The sequence below is a fragment of the Chiloscyllium punctatum genome, chromosome 39, assembly GCF_047496795.1.
Source record: "Chiloscyllium punctatum isolate Juve2018m chromosome 39, sChiPun1.3, whole genome shotgun sequence".
In the NCBI taxonomy this organism is placed as follows: domain Eukaryota; kingdom Metazoa; phylum Chordata; class Chondrichthyes; order Orectolobiformes; family Hemiscylliidae; genus Chiloscyllium; species Chiloscyllium punctatum.
In genome coordinates, this window is record NC_092777.1 from 35,340,794 (window position 1) to 35,359,638 (window position 18,845).

General features: G+C 41.9%; 1 protein-coding gene across 1 annotated transcript; it reads left to right on the top strand.

The window, feature by feature from the left end:
• Positions 1–727: 727 nt before the first annotated feature.
• LOC140463952 (programmed cell death 1 ligand 1-like) lies at positions 728–12,394 on the top strand. Its single transcript, XM_072558446.1, has 7 exons — positions 728–1,194; positions 2,728–2,814; positions 2,905–3,228; positions 4,464–4,751; positions 5,260–5,397; positions 11,002–11,030; positions 11,113–12,394. Exons 1-7 carry the CDS (start codon positions 1,188–1,190, stop codon positions 11,140–11,142), a joined length of 903 nt encoding a protein of 300 aa, XP_072414547.1. The 5' UTR covers positions 728–1,187; the 3' UTR covers positions 11,143–12,394.
• Positions 12,395–18,845: the final 6,451 nt, after the last annotated feature.

Below are 18,845 nucleotides of genomic sequence, written 5' to 3' on the forward strand. Positions count from 1 at the left end.
ACTTTGTTCACACGGTTGTTGTACAGCACTTTTCCAAATGTCTTTTGGAAGTTTTGTGCTTGTCAGCAGCATTGCCTACTCTCTGTGTTGGATATGTTGTTATCTCTGGCCAGAGGCTCAGGCTTTAAGCCCCGTACCGAAGAGGAATGGGAGAATTAAGGTCAGTGCCCCTTCAATCTCCAGCTTTAACTCCTTCAGTTCCTGAGTGCATATTGTCTATTCCCCATGTTTTGTCAATATGAATTTGCAACCGATCTTTCTAATGCCTTCTTCTGGTCAATTTTAAACTCGTGTTTAAACTACCTTCTGAATAGCAATGACCTGGGCTAATATCTACTCCTTTGCTAAAAACAGATGCATTTAGTCGAACAGAAATAATTTACAGCCTCCAATTCTGGCGTGAGCTCGAGGTGAAATTCCCTGAACATAACAAAATAGTCAGCTTTTTTTTCTTTAAGTAGCAATATCAAGAGAAAGAGAATAATAAATTAACTTCAGGGGAAAAGCTACAATTGCCGTTTAAAAATGTTAAACTCGTTCAGGGATGTTAGTGGACCTCTCTGGAGCAGGAGCGACAACAAATTTTAGATTGAGCTCTTCTCCCCTGCCTATGGATGAGCGTTATTTCATCTCATGGTTTGGAGAAATGGGGTTTATACTCCATCTAGTGTTCTGCAGGAAAGTTGACTCATCCTGAAATATTAAAACATTACTGTCTTTGAAAGACTTGAAAACTATAGTGCATAATTTAATACAGGAGATTATCTTATCAACACACACACACTGGAAGCAATGGTCTATCCTGTTCCTTCTTTTCCATCTCCATCCAAGTTGCAGGCTGGTCTGGTGTCGCTGGGGGAAAGTCCGGTCCCCGCTGATCGAAACTTGGCAAATGTCAACTCGCCTCCGGGGATCCAGTCAGTTCGAAACAGAAAGTGTTTTCACGAGCCAAACTAAAAGAGGGGACGGCATCTGTGTTCTTTCCCGATCTCAGACAGGCAGCAGGAGACTTCACACTCACACAAGACAACATGGAGGCCTGAACGTAGCTGTTTTTTGCGCCGATACCCCTGGATCATACAGAATTTGCCACACGTCCCATTATAAATGGTGATTTTCCTTGGATCAGTTCGAACTTCGGTATGGTGAGGCTGGTTGGATCTCCACAACAGCAAAGCTTGCAGTAAATGGACAGTAGGTTATTCAGAAACTATGGACTTTTCTTTTGTTGATGTGAAGTTGTGTGAAGTGTGTGAAATGTGGATGTAGTTGCAGAAACTGAGTAGAGATAGAAGGATTGGTTTAAAAGAAATAATTGAAACAAAACAGAAATAGAAACGGATTTCTTTTTGTAAGAATCCTAAATTCAATTGTCGCAATTCTTACGGAGTTTACGAAAAAAAAACGAATTTACGAAAAAAATAAAACAATTCGGAATTTCACTGCAGATCTCTGTATGGGAAAATGAGCAGCTACAAACAATGGGGACGCCCTTAAATGTAGTTTTTTTTTTGTCCTTTGGGTCCCCCCCAGTGAGGAATATGTAATCTGCAATGCCACTGATTGCTTCGTAGTGGAAAAAGTAATAGATTCCTGATGGATTTCATTCTCACTGTGAGCAGTGTGCACCAAACCTCCGAAACCAAACACAGAGAAGGCCAGAGAAACTCAGCGGGTTTGGCGGTATCTGGAGAGAGAGAGAGAGAGACACGGAGTTAATCCTTCCCGTCTGCTACAATTCTCTCATAATTCCAGAAACGGACTTTGTCCAGCAGGATTTGGTCATTTCATGCAGACATTTACAAAACCCAAACCATTGGCACATATCACCCAGACACCGGAGATGTCCCGGGTGAAAAACTATTAAGATCAGGCAGCAATATAACAACTTAGAAATATGGAAAGGTTGTTCAATTTAAGATTAAACTACAAATGCTTTAGGACGTCTCAACAAGTCCTTCCTGATTGCTCACGAATCTTTTGTCTATAGATGAACAGTAGAGAGCAGGGCAACTTCGAGATTAATCCCCGATTTCACCAGAATTGCATTATCAGTTCAGTTGTGATGGATTCAGGGTTTTCATTTATCTTTCACTGACACTACAGCAATAGCTGTGGGAATCACCAAATTTGGAGTCTACATGTCAGGGCTTGCACAATGATTGATAGTTATTTGGATTTGGACATTCCAGCACAGGATGTGGAGGCAGGATATCCAATCCAGGATCAGACCATCCTCAGGTCCAGAATAGAACAACCTCAGGCTCTGAGTCACTGCTGCAGCCTTGTCAAGTTCCTGCCCAATCTAAGGCCAAATCTGTCAAACAGGGGCTGCTAAAGGAGTGGGAGTGGGTCCTGGAAACAAGACACACACTGTGGACTTAAAATGTCACTCAGCAGATGTGGAGATCTGCAATCCAGTCAAATACAGCCCACCCTGTCAAGATTGCAGCCTTGGTATTTTTGCAGTGTCCTTTGCTATACTGTTTGCTTGGTCATACATCCCAGAATCCTCGCTGTGAGAGTGGTTAGCCATCCACCACAAAACGTGTGTATGTTTTACACTAATATATAATAATTAAAAACATTCAAAACATATCTAGCAAAGAAAATATACCTGATGGATTTGTTGTTAGTGCTGCATGTCATTGATGACAAAAGTCTGATGCATAAATAAAGTGAATTCAGATTAGATTAGAATAATGTGTGTTCTGATTTATCTTTAAGTAGGTGAACTGAGTCTGGAAATGATTTCATACCATACAATAAGACTCCTTCCTGTCATCTTCTGCATCATCCCATCATTTGCAGATAGTAAGTACAAAGATGATTTTCAACATATAGCTCTATTGAACACTTATTCTCACTGAAGGTATGTGAGTGAATCAAAATATTGTTTTTCAGGTTTCTTGGAATTAAGTTGTGAGTCTTCAGTGACAGGAACATTTAATGAAGACACTAAAATACAGTGCACAGCAACTTCAAAATGGGAGTCGACATTGAAAGAGATTGTACTTTTTAAAATGGAAAAAAATGGAAATGTAGAAGTTTTTAACTACAAAGAAAGTGTCAATGAAGTACAAGGTCGGATTAAATTACTTCATCCAGGATCTCAAAATATGTCACTGATGATCCAGAACACACAGGTGGCAGATAGTGGGAAATATCAATATTATTTGCAGACAACAATTGGTCACAGAATTTCTCAATTTGAATTGAAGGTAAAAGGTAGGTGACTGTATTCTTTTCCCAATAGTTCTCATTATAGAAAGTTGGTTGCAAGTGTTTTGTAACAAATTCCAGTTTTGATCTAATGTTAAAAGTGAATCAGGGCAGGAATAAATGATTTAGGCATTAAGCCTGCTCCACTATTCTGTACAATGGTGCTTGTTCCTGGGCTGCAGCTCCACTTCCCTGCTCGCTCCCCAAAAATCTGTCAGTCTTAAATGTATTCAACAATGAAGCAGCCACTACCCTTTGGGAAAGGGTTGAAGAAGCCTTACAAAGTTTACAACCCTGTGAATAAAGTAATTTCTCCTCGTGACAACCCTAAATTAGTTTCTCTGAGACTGTATCTCCATGTTTTAGGTCCCCTGATTAGCAGAAACAATCTCTCTACACCTATCTTGTGAAGTCCTTTCAGAATCTTCTATGTTTCAATGAGATCACCTCTCACTCTCCTAAACTCCATTAATGTAACGTTAGCTCAATTCAGGCAATTTCCCATCATAGGACAGGAAAGTGTATTTTACAGTGGGGCAGGAAACAAATGTTTGTGATGCCACAAAAGCAGGATACCTGTTGAATAAGATGAGTTTACTAAGATACTGCAAGAAAACCCGTTAGGTCTCATGGTGAGAAACACTTCAAAAAATTCAACATATCCCAAACCTAACCAAAACAAAATTCAACAGGGTCACCTCTCACTTTTCTAAACAGCAATGGGCTTAGGTTTATCCAGTTTGAACTTGCTTCATAAAATAAGCCCTTCAACCCAGGAATGAATGATAATCACCCTTTCAACAATATCATTTTGCTGCTAAACTGTGCCTGAAAATGGCTGGCTAAACCAATGGTGAGAGTGGCGTAATGGTCATGTTTATTGAACAAAGTTAAAAATCACACAACTCCAGGTTACAGTCGAACAGATTTGTTTGCATCCTATGATCCTGCCTCTGTAGCTACCTGATGAAGGACCAGCGCTCCAAAAGCTAGTACTTCCAAAGAAACATGTTGGACTATAACCTGATGTTGTGTGATTTTTAACTTTGTCCATCCCAGTCCAACACTGGCTCCTCTACATCATGCATATTGGGTGAGAATTCCAAGAGGCTCAGGCTAACCTCAGTAATTTCAGGTGAAGATCTCACTCTGACAACTGGTAAAACTCAAATTCAGTTTCTAAATCTGAAGTATGAAGCAAATCTCATTCCACTAATAATAATGCAATCATCATTTTTTAGCTCCATACCACATGACCATGGTCCCAAAAATGTTCTCATCAACGAGAAGAGGAAGTATTATTTGTGAAGCAACTGGATATCCACAGGCTGAGATGCACTGGTTCTTCAATGGAACAAAGAACCTCACATCCCAGGCTAATACTAGTAGTGAAGAAACACCACAGGGACTGTACAAAATCACCAGTACTCTTCAACTGAAAGCAGAAACAGAAGTGTCAGAATGCGTTTATACTTGTGCCATGTGGAATGTGGAAGACAGTCTATATGCGGACCAGGAAAAGGTTTCAAGTTAGTTCACCACATTTATTCTTGAAAGGAGATTGAAAAGTAGATGTTGAAAGAATTAATATGTTTCATTTATTCTCAAGAATCATATTTAATATACATAACTATTTTAAACTGAAAATTTTGTGGGAACATTATTTTTAAATGATCGCAGTCATTGTCATCAGTGTTGTTTAAAGGTCAACTTTGCCTTTGTTAATTAACAGAGTCATAATTGGGGGTACGGTTGTTCACAGACCACTCAGAATCTATGTGGCTGATCTGAGAATTAAGAGTGACCACTAGCTGTTTATGCTGCGTCTCCAGGGCAATTATGACCCTACCAATCAGCACTGGCTTTTCATTCTATATAAAACGTAGTCTCATTTTACAGTTTTTTTTATTGCATCCTAGTTCTAATGGGTACAAGATGAAAAGCTTCAACTTTTAGTCTCATTTTAGTAATTTTTAAGTTCTGAAGTATGGAGCATTTGATTAATTAGTTAATTCTTCCCCATGTTTTCTGTTGCAGTCTGTCGTGAAAACCTTACCTTTGCTGAGAGTATTGGAGAGGAAAGGAAAAATGTAGTTGTCTTTGTGATTATGGCACTACTTTTTGTTGCATTAGTAATCGTTGCTGTTCTGCAATTTAAGAGAAGATCAGATCCAAGTAAGATGGTTTTGGATTCTGGCGCCTTTAAAAACTCATGATTATTACATAACGTATGACATAATAATTTTCTTTACAAACTTCTAATCATCCCTTCTTTCAAATACGCTTATAATCAGGGAACCAATACACTTTGACCCCATTATGTACCAACTATTCATGTTTCAAGGTCTAAAAAAAAGTAATGGAACCTCTAACATTCTAAATAGTTTTAAATTCTGTCCATCATTCTAATTCTCTTGCAAATACTAAATGATTTACATAAGCACTTGGCTGAATTACTGGAAAGCAAATATCCTCACATCACTGATGAGGAAATGTTTTGCTGAATAATTTTACCAAATAGTTTGAAATGTAGAGGTAACTCCAGCTCTGAATGTTGCCTAATGAGTTACAATCTTTGATGAAGGAAAGAATAGGTAATATATAAATAATGAATAAGCCGCACATTGACTCCTCCTGAGCTCCCACAAAGAAGACTCTAAGATGCAAGCATGTTCAGGTGACTCAAACTAACCGCTATGGAAAACAACCTGTTGAGCTCTATCCATTGAAAATCACAGAAAAAGATGTGTGACTTGTATCTTGGAATATCGAAGATGACTAAATTTCAAACTTGAGATGTTTTCATTAGGGCAAGGAAAATATAGAAGGAAGTAAGCATTTTCAAACAAAAATGTCTTGTTTGTGCCACTGGAAAATCTGGCATTTATTCCCCAAAGTGAGTTGCTATGAGATGCTGTTGGGCCTTGCTAATTGCAGTTTAATACCTATGACTGGGTTGCTAAGCTGACTCAGAGGGCAAATCAGAGTGAACTACATCGATAGAACATAGAACATAGAAAAATACAGCGCAGTACAGGCCCTTCGGCCCTCAATGTTGCACCGACCGAAGCCTACCTAACCTACACTAGCCCAATAACCTCCATATGCTTGTCCAATGCCCGCTTAAATGACCATAAAGAGGGAGAGTCCACCACTGCTACTGGCAGGGCATTCCATGAACTCACAACCCGCTGAGTAAAAAATCTACCCCTAACATCTGTCCTATACCTACCACCCCTTAATTTAAAGCTGTGTCCCCTGGTAACAGCTGACTTCATTAGCAGAAAAAGGTTCTCACTGTCAACCCTATCTAAACCCCTAATCATCTTGTACACCTCAATCAAATCTCCCCTAAACCTTCTTTTCTCCAATGAGAAAAGCCCCAAGTGCCTCAGCCTTTCCTCATACGATCTTCCTACCATGCCAGGCAACATCCTGGTAAACCTCCTCTGCACTCGTTCCAATGCCTCCACATCCTTCCTATAATATGGCGACCAAAACTGCACACAATACTCCAGATGAGGCCGCACCAGAGTCTTATACAACTGCAACATGACCTCAGGACTCCGGAACTCAATTCCTCTACCAATAAAGCCCAGTACACCATATGCCTTCTTCACAGCACTATTTACCTGGGTGGCAACTTTCAAAGATCTGTGTACATGGACACCAAGATCCCTCTGCTCATCCACACTACCAAGTAGTCTACCATTAGCCCAGTAATCCATCTTCTTGATACTCCTACCAAAGTGAATGACTTCACACTTAGCTACATTGAATTCCATTTGCCACCTTACTGCCCAGCTCTGCAACTTATCTATATCCCACTGTAACCTGCCACATCCTTCTTCACTGTCCACAACTCCACTGACTTTCGTGTCATCCGCAAACTTGCTCACCCAGCCTTCAAGCCCCTCCTCCAGGTCATTTATAAAAATGACAAACAGCAATAGTCCCAAAACAGATCCTTGTGGAACACCGCTAGTAACTGCGCTCCAAGATGAACCTATACCATCAACTACTACCCTCTGTCTCCTTCCAGCCAGCCAATTCCTAATCCAAATCTCTAATGCACCCTCAATGCCATACCTCCGCAGTTTTTGTATTAGCCTGCCATGGGGTACCTTGTCGAACGCCTTGCTAAAATCCATATACACCACATCTACTGCTTTACCCTCGTCCACTTCCTTGGTCACCTTCTCAAAGAATTCAATAAGGTTTGTGAGGCACGACCTGCCCTTCACAAAACCATGCTGACTATCCTTGATCACATTATTCCTATCCAGATGTTCATAAATCCTATCCCTTACAATTCTCTCTAAGACTTTGCCCACAACAGAAGTGAGACTCACTGCCCTATAGTTACTCGGGCTATCCCTGCTCCCCTTCTTGAACAAGGGGACCACATTCGCTATCCTCCAGTCTTCTGGCACTATTCCCGTAGACAACGACAACATAAAAATCAAGGCCAATGGCTCCGCTATCTCCTCCCTAGCTTCCCAGAGGATCCTAGGATAAATGCCATCAGGCCCAGGGGACTTATCTATTTTCATCCTTTCTAGAATTTCCAACACCTCTTCCCTACATACCTCAAAGCCGTCCATTCAAATTAATTGTGACTCAGTATTCACATCGGCAACAATGTCCTGTTCCTGAGTGAATACTGATGAAAAGTATTGATTTAGTGTCTCACCGATCTGCTCCGCCTCCACACACAACCTCCCACTACTATCCTTGACTGGACCGATACCTACCCTAGTCATCCTTTTCTTCCTGACATACCTATAGAAAGCCTTTGGGTTTTCCCTAATCCTACCAACTAAGGACTTTTCATGTCCCCTTCTCGCTGCTCTTAGCTCTCTCTTTAGATCCTTCCTGGCTACCTTATAACTCTCAATCGCCCCAAATGAACCTTCATGCCTCATCTTTACATAGGCCGCCCTCTTCCCTTTCACAAGGTATTCCAATTCCTTGTTAAACCACGGCTCCCTCACAAGACCCTTTACTCCCTGCCTGACTGGTACATACTTATCAAGGACACCCATTAGCTGTTCCTTGAACAATCTCCACATATCATTTGTGTTCTTCCCTTGAAGCCTATTTTTCCAATCCACGCATCCTAAGTCATGCCTCACCGCATCATAATTTCCCTGCCCCCAGCTATAACTGTTGCCCTGCAGTGCACACTTATCCCTCTCCATCACTAGAGTAAAAGTCACCGAGTTGTGGTCACTGCCCCCAAAGTGCTCACCTACCTCCAATTCTAACACCTGGCCTGGTTCATTACCTAGAACCAAATCCAGTATAGCCTCACCTCTTGTTGGCCTGTCTACATATTGTGTCAGGAAACCCTCCTGCACGCATTGGACAAACACCGACCCATCTAACGAACTCGAGCTATAGCTTTCCCAGTCAATATCTGGGAAGTTAAAGTCCCCCCATAACAACCACCCTGCTACTTTCACTCTTCTCCTGAATCATCCTCGCAATACTTTCCTCTACTTCTCTCAGACTATTAGGAGGCCTGTAGAAAACTCCTAACAGGGTGACCTCACCTTTCCTATTTCTAACCTCCGCCCAAACTACCTCAGATGGCAAGTCTTTCTCCATCACCCTTTCTACTGCTGTAATATTATCCTTGACAAGCAATGCCACACCTCCCCCTCTTTTACCCCCATCTCTGACCCTACTAAAACATTTAAACCCTGGAACCTGCAACAGCCATTCCTGTCCCTGTTCTACCCACGTCTCTGTAATGGTCACAACATCGAAGTCCCAGGTACCAACCCATGCTGCAAGCTCACCTACTTTATTTCTTATACTTCTGGCATTGAAGTATACACACTTCAAGCCACCTTCCTGTTTACAGGCACCCTCCTTCGAGATCGATGCCATGTTCCTAACCTCCCTACACTCAAGGTCCTGTACCCTAAAGCTACACTCCAGGTTCCCATGCCCCTGCCAGAGTTAGTTTAAACCCTCCCAATGAGTACTAGCAAACCTCCCCCCAAGGATACTGGTGCCCCTCAGGTTCAGGTGTAGACCATTCTGTTTATAGAGGTCCCACCTTCCCCAGAAAGAACCCCAGTTATCCAAATACCGGAATCCCTCCCTCCTGCACCACCCCTGTATCCACGCATTTAACTGTTCTCTCTCCCTATTCCTCGACTCTCTATCATGTGGCACGGGTAACAAACCAGAGACAACAACTCTGTTCGTTCTAGCTCTGAGCTTCCAACCTAGCTCCCTGAAAGCCTGTCGAACATCCTCACCCCTCTTCCTACCTATGTCGTTGGTGCCAACGTGGACCACGATCTGGGGCTGCTCCCCCTCCCCCTTAAGGACCCGGAAAACACGATCAGGGACATCACGTACCTGTGCACCTGGGAGGCAACATACCAATCGTGAGTCTCTGTTGCCCCCGCCAAACCGCCTTTCTGTGCCCCTCACTATTGAGTCCCCAATAACTATCGCTCTACCTTTCTCCACCCTTCCCTTCTGAGCAACGGGGACAGGCTCCGTGCCAGAGGCCTGAACCTCTTTGCTTACCCCTGGTAACTCATCCCCCCCACAAGTATCCAAAACGGTATACTTGTTCTTGAGGGGAATGACCGCAGGGGGTCCCTGCACTGGCTGCTTCCTCCCACTCCCCCTCACTGTCACCCATCTCTCTATAACTTTCGGAGTAACTACTTCCCTAAAGCTCTGATCTATGGCCACCTCTGCCTCCCGAATGATTCGCAGTTCATCCAACTCCAGCTCCAGTTCCCTAACACGGTCTTGGAGGAGCTGGAGATGGGTGCACCTCTTGCAAGTGTAATCAGGAGGGACGCTAATGGCTTCTCTCACCTCATACATGTTGCAAGAGGAACATTGCACTGCCTTCGCTGCCATCCCTCTAAAAGGTAAACTTTAAAAACTAGATCTAAAGAAACAAACAAGCAAAATGCAGCACTTACCTGCTTATCACAATGGGTCGGATTATTAGGTTAGAGGAGGAGGGTGGGTGGGAGGCTCTACCCCTGTAGTGCCTCGGGTTCCTCACCTGCGTGCTTTTATAATAAAAAAAAACCTTCCCAAGTAAGCTAGCGTGACACCAGCTTCCGGGTCCGCTAGGCGCTTAAAAACAACTTTAAATTTTAGCCATTAAAAAAAAATAACTGGACTATACCGCGACTTTAAAAAAACACCATCAGACAGCCGTTACCTGCTCCGCTGAGAGAGTCCGATGTGCTACTTGGGTTGCATCTAGTTCTGTAACTTCCTTTCCCAGGAATCCATTAGTTTCCAAATTGGGCATTTAGAACAATAGAACAAAGAACATTCCAGTGCAGTACAGGCCCTTCAGACCTAAAAAATAACTGAAGCCTCTCAGTTACCTATACTGATACTAGTCTCTTTAAAGCAAAATCTAACATCAAATTCTCACATTGTGATAAAGAATGGATAACTGCCAAATTGCTGGGCAGTCATTATGGTACTGTAGCCTCCTAGTAAAGTTAGAGGACTGAAACTTTATACGTTGCAACTATTTTGGATCCATTTAGTTATAAAATTATTTTTATCATTAGACAAAGGAGCAGGGCAAATTAAACAAATATTAATTTGGTAAATTGTGAATTTTTTATACCAGACAATATTATCGGGATCATCCAGAGATTACTGCCTTTTCTATGATTGAGTTTGAAACCAAAAGAATTAATGAAATGCAAATGTTTGCAGCAGTTTATGTTATATGCCAGAAACAATGAATTAATTGTTGGATTACTTTACTTTCAGAAATTAGAAGAGAATCTCAAAAACCAATGGTAAGTGTGATTACAAATATCTCCACATTTTTGATAGTCTTCTATCGCAATTTTTATAAAAGATATTTTCTTCTTTTAACAGATTACAATTGATGAGATGACTGATGTTTAATAGGAGCGGTGGTGACTAATTCTTGTTTCTACTTGCAACAAGTCTACTGATGGTGACAACTTTAAGAAAATGTGATATGAAATATCAATCACATCGTATCATATGTGAATGATGGAAGATGAATGTAAACCTCATGAGTTATTTCACAAACTGTCCCTTCCTGTATTATGATCAGCTGGAAACTGCAGTTTTGAATGCAGTTCTCATCCAGGATAATACACCTGACTGAGCTGAACTCTTCACTAATTTTTTTCTCTGTAAAGAAACAATGCTTCACATTAGTTGTTTGTGAACACCATCGGTCTAACGCAGCATTGGTATCCAAAAGCTACATGCTAAAGAACTTGACTTTCAATCTGGGCTGCCTTTTATGAAGAAGATCCCTATTTTACAGCTGATGTAAATTTTGGATCAATTACAGTGTGCTGAAAGAAAATATCTTCAGCTCCTTTTTTTTAATACAGATGTATATATATTTATGGTTTGATCACAGAAATATATTAGTAAACATATATTTGTGATTTGATCATAGAAATACTATGAATGGCTTTGACTGTTGAATTGTATTTTTCAACTGGGTTAAGAGACATTGTAGCTGCAGGCAATTAATTTGGAAAACTGAGATTTCAGTATTTTCTGAATTGTAAACACTGATCATTATGTTTGTACACTAATTACTTTAAATCAATCTAATGTAGAACAGGTTGATGTATATTGTTCTCCAACATATTGCATTACCTTAACCCCATTATGTGCCAACTATTACTTGACAGAAGTGAATATATGTACAGCTTTCGTCTAAATCTGATTTAGCTGAATAACACATAAATATATTTTGTAAAGTATTAATTGATTTGTTTCATGCTAACTGAAAATATTTTAAAAATGTAGATCTCATGAAGTTTAATAATGAACAGGTGAAATCTTATCAGGCTGTAAACAATGTGGTGAATTGAGTGCTAGGATCAGGCAAGATAGTCATCTCTACATCAAGATCACCTTGCCACAACCATTTCCTTCAAGACAGACAAAGGCAGCAACCACATGGCCAGAGAAAGAACCCAATACTACTGTCAGACACAGCAGTGAATTTGCACAGTTACTGCCTTTGCTGTTTGAGTTCAAGTATCTCCGGACATCGGAGTGCATCTAGGAAACATTGACAAATCACAGAATTCACAGATGACCTTAGAGAAACCAGTGTGGGAGAGCTCACAGCACAGGAACAGATAAGTGCATAGTTTTTATGTGTAGCCTTGCTGTAAATCTACCACAGTGATTTTCTTGATTGTATGTTTTATTGAGCTCTGTCTCTTGATTAAATTTTAAAAATATAAGCCATAAGTATTAAGTTAGCCTGGAACAGTATGTCTTTTAGAGCAATGAGATGGTGGTATTTTCTGGATCTCTGGATTATTAGGGTGTAAAGATGGCCTTTAGTGGAGTAATGTGCTCTTCCGTTCGGTTGCGGGAGTTTAGTGAGAGTTTCCATGTTATTGATGATTATGTCTGCAGGAAGTGTCTTTGGTTGCGAATCCTATCATATTGCATGGATCAGATGGAGCAGCAGTTAGAGGCAATAAGGAACTTAAAGGAGCTGAGGGTATCATAGATGGCAGTTATAGGAAGGGAGAAAAAACATATACAGTCAGGTAGATGGGTTAACTCCAGGAAAGGTAGGGGGAATAGACAATTAGTGCAGGAGTTTCCTGTGGCTATCCCCATTTCAAACAAGTATTCTGTTTTAGAAAATGAAGGGGGTGAAAGACTCTCAGGGGAATGTACCACAAACAGTCAAGTTTCTGTTACCAAGACAGGCTCTAATGTAATGAGGGGTACATCGGGTTTCAAGTGATTGATTGTGATAGGGGACTCTCTAGTCAGAGGCATAGACAGTTATTTCTGCAGCCAACTGTGAAAATTAAGAATGGTATGTTGCCTCCCTGGTGCTCGGATCAAGGATACCTTGGAGAGGGTGCAGAATGTTCTCCAGGGGGAGAGGGCCCAGTAGGACGTCATTGGAACTAATGATATAGGAATGGAAAAGGATGAGATTCTGTTGGGAGAATATAGGAAGTTAGGCAGGAATTTAAAAAGGAGGTCATTGAGGGTAGTAATATCTGGATTACTCCCAGTGCTATGGGAGATAGTGAGGAAAGAGGTCAATCTGAGATTGGTACAGTTGGAAAAAGGATTAATCAAACAGTCAGGGCAGACAAGGACAAAGCAGAGAACAAGGTAGGACTGATAAATTAAACTGCATTTATTTCAATGCAAGACATATAACAGGGAAGGCAAATGAACTGAGGGCATGATTATGAACATGGGACTGGGTTCTCATAGTGATTATAGATATGGTTCAGGACTGGCAGCTTAATGTTCCAGCATACAAATGCTATAGGAAGGATAGAAAGGTGGGTCACGAGAGGAGAGGGAGTGGTGTTTTCAATAAGGGATTGCACTATGACTGTACTTTGGGAGGATCTTCCTGGGAATACATCCAGGGAGGTTATTTGGGTGGAAGTGAGAAATAAGAAAGGGATGGTCACCTTATTGGGATTGTATTCCAGATCCCCAAATAGTCAGCTGGAAATTGAGAAACAAAGTTATAAGGAGATCCTAGTTAGCTTTAAGAATAATAGGGTGGTTATGGTCGGGGATTTTAACTTTCCAAACATCGACTGGGACTGCAATAGTGATAAGGGTTTAGATGGAGAGGAATTTGTTACGTGTGTATAAGAAAATTTTCTGATTCAGTATGTGGATGTAATCACTAGAGAAGGTGCAAAACTTGACCTTCTCTTGGGAAATAAGGCAGAACAGGTGACTGAGGTGTCAGTGGGGGAGCACTTTGGATCAAATGGGCTGAAAATGTGTTGCTGGAAAAGCGGACCAGGTCAGGCAGCATCCATGGAACAGGAGAATCGACGTTTTGGGCAGCTGATGCCCGAAACGTCGACTTTCCTGTTCCTTGGATGCTGCCTGACCTGCTGCGCTTTTCCAGCAACACATTTTCAGCTCTGATCTCCAGCATCTGCAGTTCTCGCTTTCTCCTCTTGATCAAACGGGCCAATGGGCTGAGAAGTGGCAGATGGAGTTTAATTTAGATATATGTGAGGTGCTGCATTTTGAAAAGGCAAATCAGAGCAGGACTTATACACTTAATGGTCAGTTCCTAGGGAGTCTTGCTAACAAAGAGACCATAGAGTGGTTCCTTGGAAATGGAGTTGCAGGTAGATAGGATGGTGAAGAAAGGGTTTGGTATGCTTTCTTTTATTAGTCAGAGCACTGAGCATATGTTTTGTGAGGTCATGTTGCGCATGTACAGGACATTGGTTAGACCATTTTTGGAATATTGCGTGAAATTTTGGTCTCCTCCTATTGGAAAGAAACTTGAAAAGGTTCAGAAAAGATTTACAAGGATGTTGCCAGGTTGGAGGATTTGAGATACAGAGAGAGGATGAATAGGCTGAGGTTGTTTTCCTTGGAGAGTCAGAGGCTGAGGGGTGACCTTATAGAGGTTTTTAAAATCTGAGGGGCATGGATAGGGTGAAAACCAAGGTCTTTTTCCCTGGGTGGGGGAGTACAGAACTAGAGGGCATGGGTTTAGGGTGAGAGAGGGAAGTTATAAAAGGGACCTAAAGGGCAACTTTTTCACACAGAGAGTGATGTGTGTATGGAATGAGCTACAAGAGGAAGTGGAGGAGGCTGGTACAATTACAACATTTAAAAGGCAACTGGATGGGTATATGAATAGGTACGGGCCAAGTGCTGGCAAATGGGATTGGATTAAGTTAGGATATCTGGTCGGCATGGATGAGTTGGACCAGAGCGTCTGTTTCCGTGCTGTACATCTCTATGAATCTTTGACTATAAGCAGCATAGCAAGATCCTTGCCTGGGGGCAACATGTTTCTGACTGGCATTTTCCATGGCTTGCTAACAGCCCAGACACAATGAGGTGTTTTCTTAATAAACTCACCACACAGACTGGCCATCAGGAAAACTTGCCATGGAAACTAGAGTTGGGTCTTGGTGGGTTTGGCTGACTATTTGCTCCAGGAGAGCCATGTAAGCAATGGATGGCCCCTCTAAAGCTTCCCTTATGATTGTAGAGGTTGAGGAGTTCTCCTCTGTAGAGGACGGGTTTGGGCACTGGGGAGTGATGGATTCATCCATAAAACATGAGTGGCAGAAGGTATTACAGTCACTGATTTGTTTTTTATGGAATGCATCGTGAATGTGACCCTTGCACTGGGATGGGAAGTTTGACTTCCTTCTGGACTTGTTAAGTTCACAGAGCAGTCCCTATTTTCTCCTGCTAGATCAAGAATTCTTTCCTTGTAGCAGGTGAGGACATGGGTGTCCAGCATTCTCCCCCATGTGTGCGGCATTGCTCAGCCCTGTTATGGGATGTCTTCTCCTGTCATGACATAAAGGGAGCAAATATCTAAGAATCAAGTGGGTGGCATGGCTCTTAGGGCTGGTGCATGTAGGGAAAGTGAAGTGTTCCAAGGGAGTGTGGCATTTGTGCGGTGTGAGAATGGGTGGGTAATGAGAGCTTGTGAGGGTATGTGTTGTATGCAACACAATGTGAGTCAGAGCATAAGAGTTCATGAGAGGTGGGGTCTTGTTCCGGTTACGTGTGAGGCAGCAGAATATTACACTTAGCCTGGAGGAATGGAGAAGATCATTGGCTTTCATCTTGCACTATTGCCCAGTTCTCATCAACCTGGAGAAGGCACTGATCCAGGTGCTGAACTTCGACCAGCTGGGACAGTGCGGTGTCTTAACTTCATCTGCAGTCTTTGAGAAGACGACACCTTCATTCTTCATCACCCCATCCACGAGGACCTCCAGGTCCCTGTCTGACACGTATGGTACCAGTTAACCCTTCTCTGCCCTCTCTAATGCCTTCTCATACACAATCAGGACAAGTTCTAGATGGCAGCATTCCTGCAGGTGTGTAGCAGGCTTTGAAAGATGGCATTGCCCAAAGGAAGACTTCCACTGAATGGCAAGTTCTTTTGATGAACAGTGCATGGTAAGATGGCGCAAGATCAAGCGTGATTGTCATTACAAAGGCTTAGATGACAATATTCAATATAATCCTTACCTGTCTCCAAGTCACTGAATCCCTCAACATTGAATTCACCAGCTTTAAAATCCCCCAACCTCATCCCATGTCCATCCCTCCCCCTCCTAACTGCCTCCCTGACCTATCCTGTCCATTTTCCTACTCACCTATCAGCTCTGCTCTTCCCACTGATAATCACAATAACCCTCCACCTGCATCCACCTAACACCATCCCACCAACTCTTTCCCCAGCCCAACTCTCATTCTTCTATTTACTGTTGGACTCCACTCCCCCTCTCCCTCCCCGTCCCCAGTCCTGATGAAGGGTTTCTGCCTGAAACATTGACTTTTCTGCTCCTCGGATACTGTCTAACCTGCTGTGAATTCTTAGCTCCACATCTATTGACTCTGACTTCCAGCATCTGTACTCCTTACTATCTCGATGGGCCTGAAATCATGCCTTTTTAAAGATCTTTCATGGAATTGGGGTGCTGATGATAAGACCAACATTTATTAACCATTCCCCACCACCCCCACCCTCCTCTAGCTTATCTCTCCATGCTTCAGGCTCACTGCCTTTATTCCTGATGAAGGGCTTTTGCCCGAAACGTTGATTTCGCTGCTCGTTGGATGCTGCCTGAACTGCTGTGCTCTTCCAGCACCACTAATCCAGTATTTGGTTTTCAGCATCTGCAGTCATTGTATTTACCTCATTGATAAGATGGTTCTTATCTGCCTTGCAGAATTGCTGCAGTATTTGGGCTGTTGGGACACAAATAACGCTGTTAACAAGGGTGGTTCCAGGTCTTTGACCCAGAGAGTGAACAAACAGTGATAGAATTCCAAATCAGGATGATGTGTAGCTTGGAAAGAATCATGCAAATTGTAGTACAGTCTTATTGAGAAGGGGACCAACATTCCACCTGTCTTCCATATTACCCAATGAACTTGGATGCTAGCTTTTTGTGATTCATGCACTAGGAATCCCAAATCCCTCTGTGCTGCAGCTTTCTGTAATCTTGCTCCATTTACATAACATTCAGCTCTAAGCTTGCTGCCATAGTATGTAACCAACATTTTACCACACTAACTCACTGAATTCTTGTTGCATTATTGTTGCTTGACTTTTAATCCATCTCAGATTTCTTATCAGTAAATTCTTTGTGCAATTATGTCAGCCCTAACAGTGGATGTGGGTGAGGTATTTAACATTTGGGAGTGTTTATAACTAAGCCTGACCCTGGTATTTTTAGCATACTGCTATTTGATCAGTGATCACCTAAATCATCTGTCGTCAATGCCGTATTGGCTAGATGATGGTTTTGTGATGTAATGTGATGCCAACAGTGCAGGTTCTCTTCCCACACCAGCTGAGGTCTCCATCAGGTTGCCTTCTCCACCTTGCACCTTGCCTGAGGCATAGTGACTGCCAGGTTAAACTCATCACCAATCCTCTCTCTTTATTGACTAGCCTAATGGTCCTCAGGAACTATGGTGACTTAACCTTAGAGTGTCCTGTTAACATTAATGCTTTGTCTCTCATCATTTTTTGCAAGATGAAATTCCTTCCTGTTTTAAACAATAAACCTGTTGTAACATTTGAATCAGAATCTAAATAATTGCCCTTTTATGAAAAAACTGATTGAGCCTATATGTGCATATCTAATCTATAATTGGAAGGAAATGGTTAAGGCAGTGGCAGAGCAGTCAAACTAAAGCATGTGAAATATGAAATAAAAACAGAAACTGGAGTCAAGAAACACCCTTTCCCAAAGAAGAGTTACAATGGACTCAAAATGTGAACTCTGTTTCTCTCTCCACAGATATGGCCAAACCTGCACCTTTTGTCCAAAACCTTCTGTTTTTAAGTTCGGAGCAGCATTCGTTTTTTGGAAACCAGCTAAGTGTGGTACAGTGAAATTATCTAATGATATTGATACTTTGATATTTTACATTGAGACAATGAATTGCAGTGATACCATGGAATTAAGTAAGACCATATAATAAAGGAGCAGAGTTAAGCCATTCGGCCCATTGAGTCTGCTCTGCCATACGGAGTCATGGCCAATATGCTTCTTCGTGCCATTATCTATCCTTCACCCCAAAAACCTTGATTCAATAACTAATCAAGAATCTGTTTACCTCTGTCTTATAGATACATAGTGATTGGATTCCAGAGCCTTTTGCAGCAATGAGTTCCAAAGATTTACTGTCCTCTCACTGAAGAAATTCCTCCTCACTTCAGTTCTAAAGCGTCATCACTTCAATCTGAGGCTGTGACCTTGAGTCCAATTCTCTCTTACTGTGGAAACATGTTCACCACATCCACTGTAACTAGACTTCTCAGGATTACACAACTTTCAATGAAATCCTCACGTATCCTTCTAAACTCCATTCAGTTCAGACCCAGAGCCCTTAGCTGCTCCTCGTATGAGAAGCTCTTCCTCCCCAGTACAATTCTGGTCAATTTTCTCTGCACCCTCTCTGGGGCCAGAATATCCTTCCTTAGATATGGGGCTCAAAACTGCTCAGAATACTCCAACAGCGGTCTGACCACAGCCTTATGAAGCCTCAGCAGTACATACCTACTGTTGTCTTCCAGCCCTCTCGAAATGAATGCTAACATT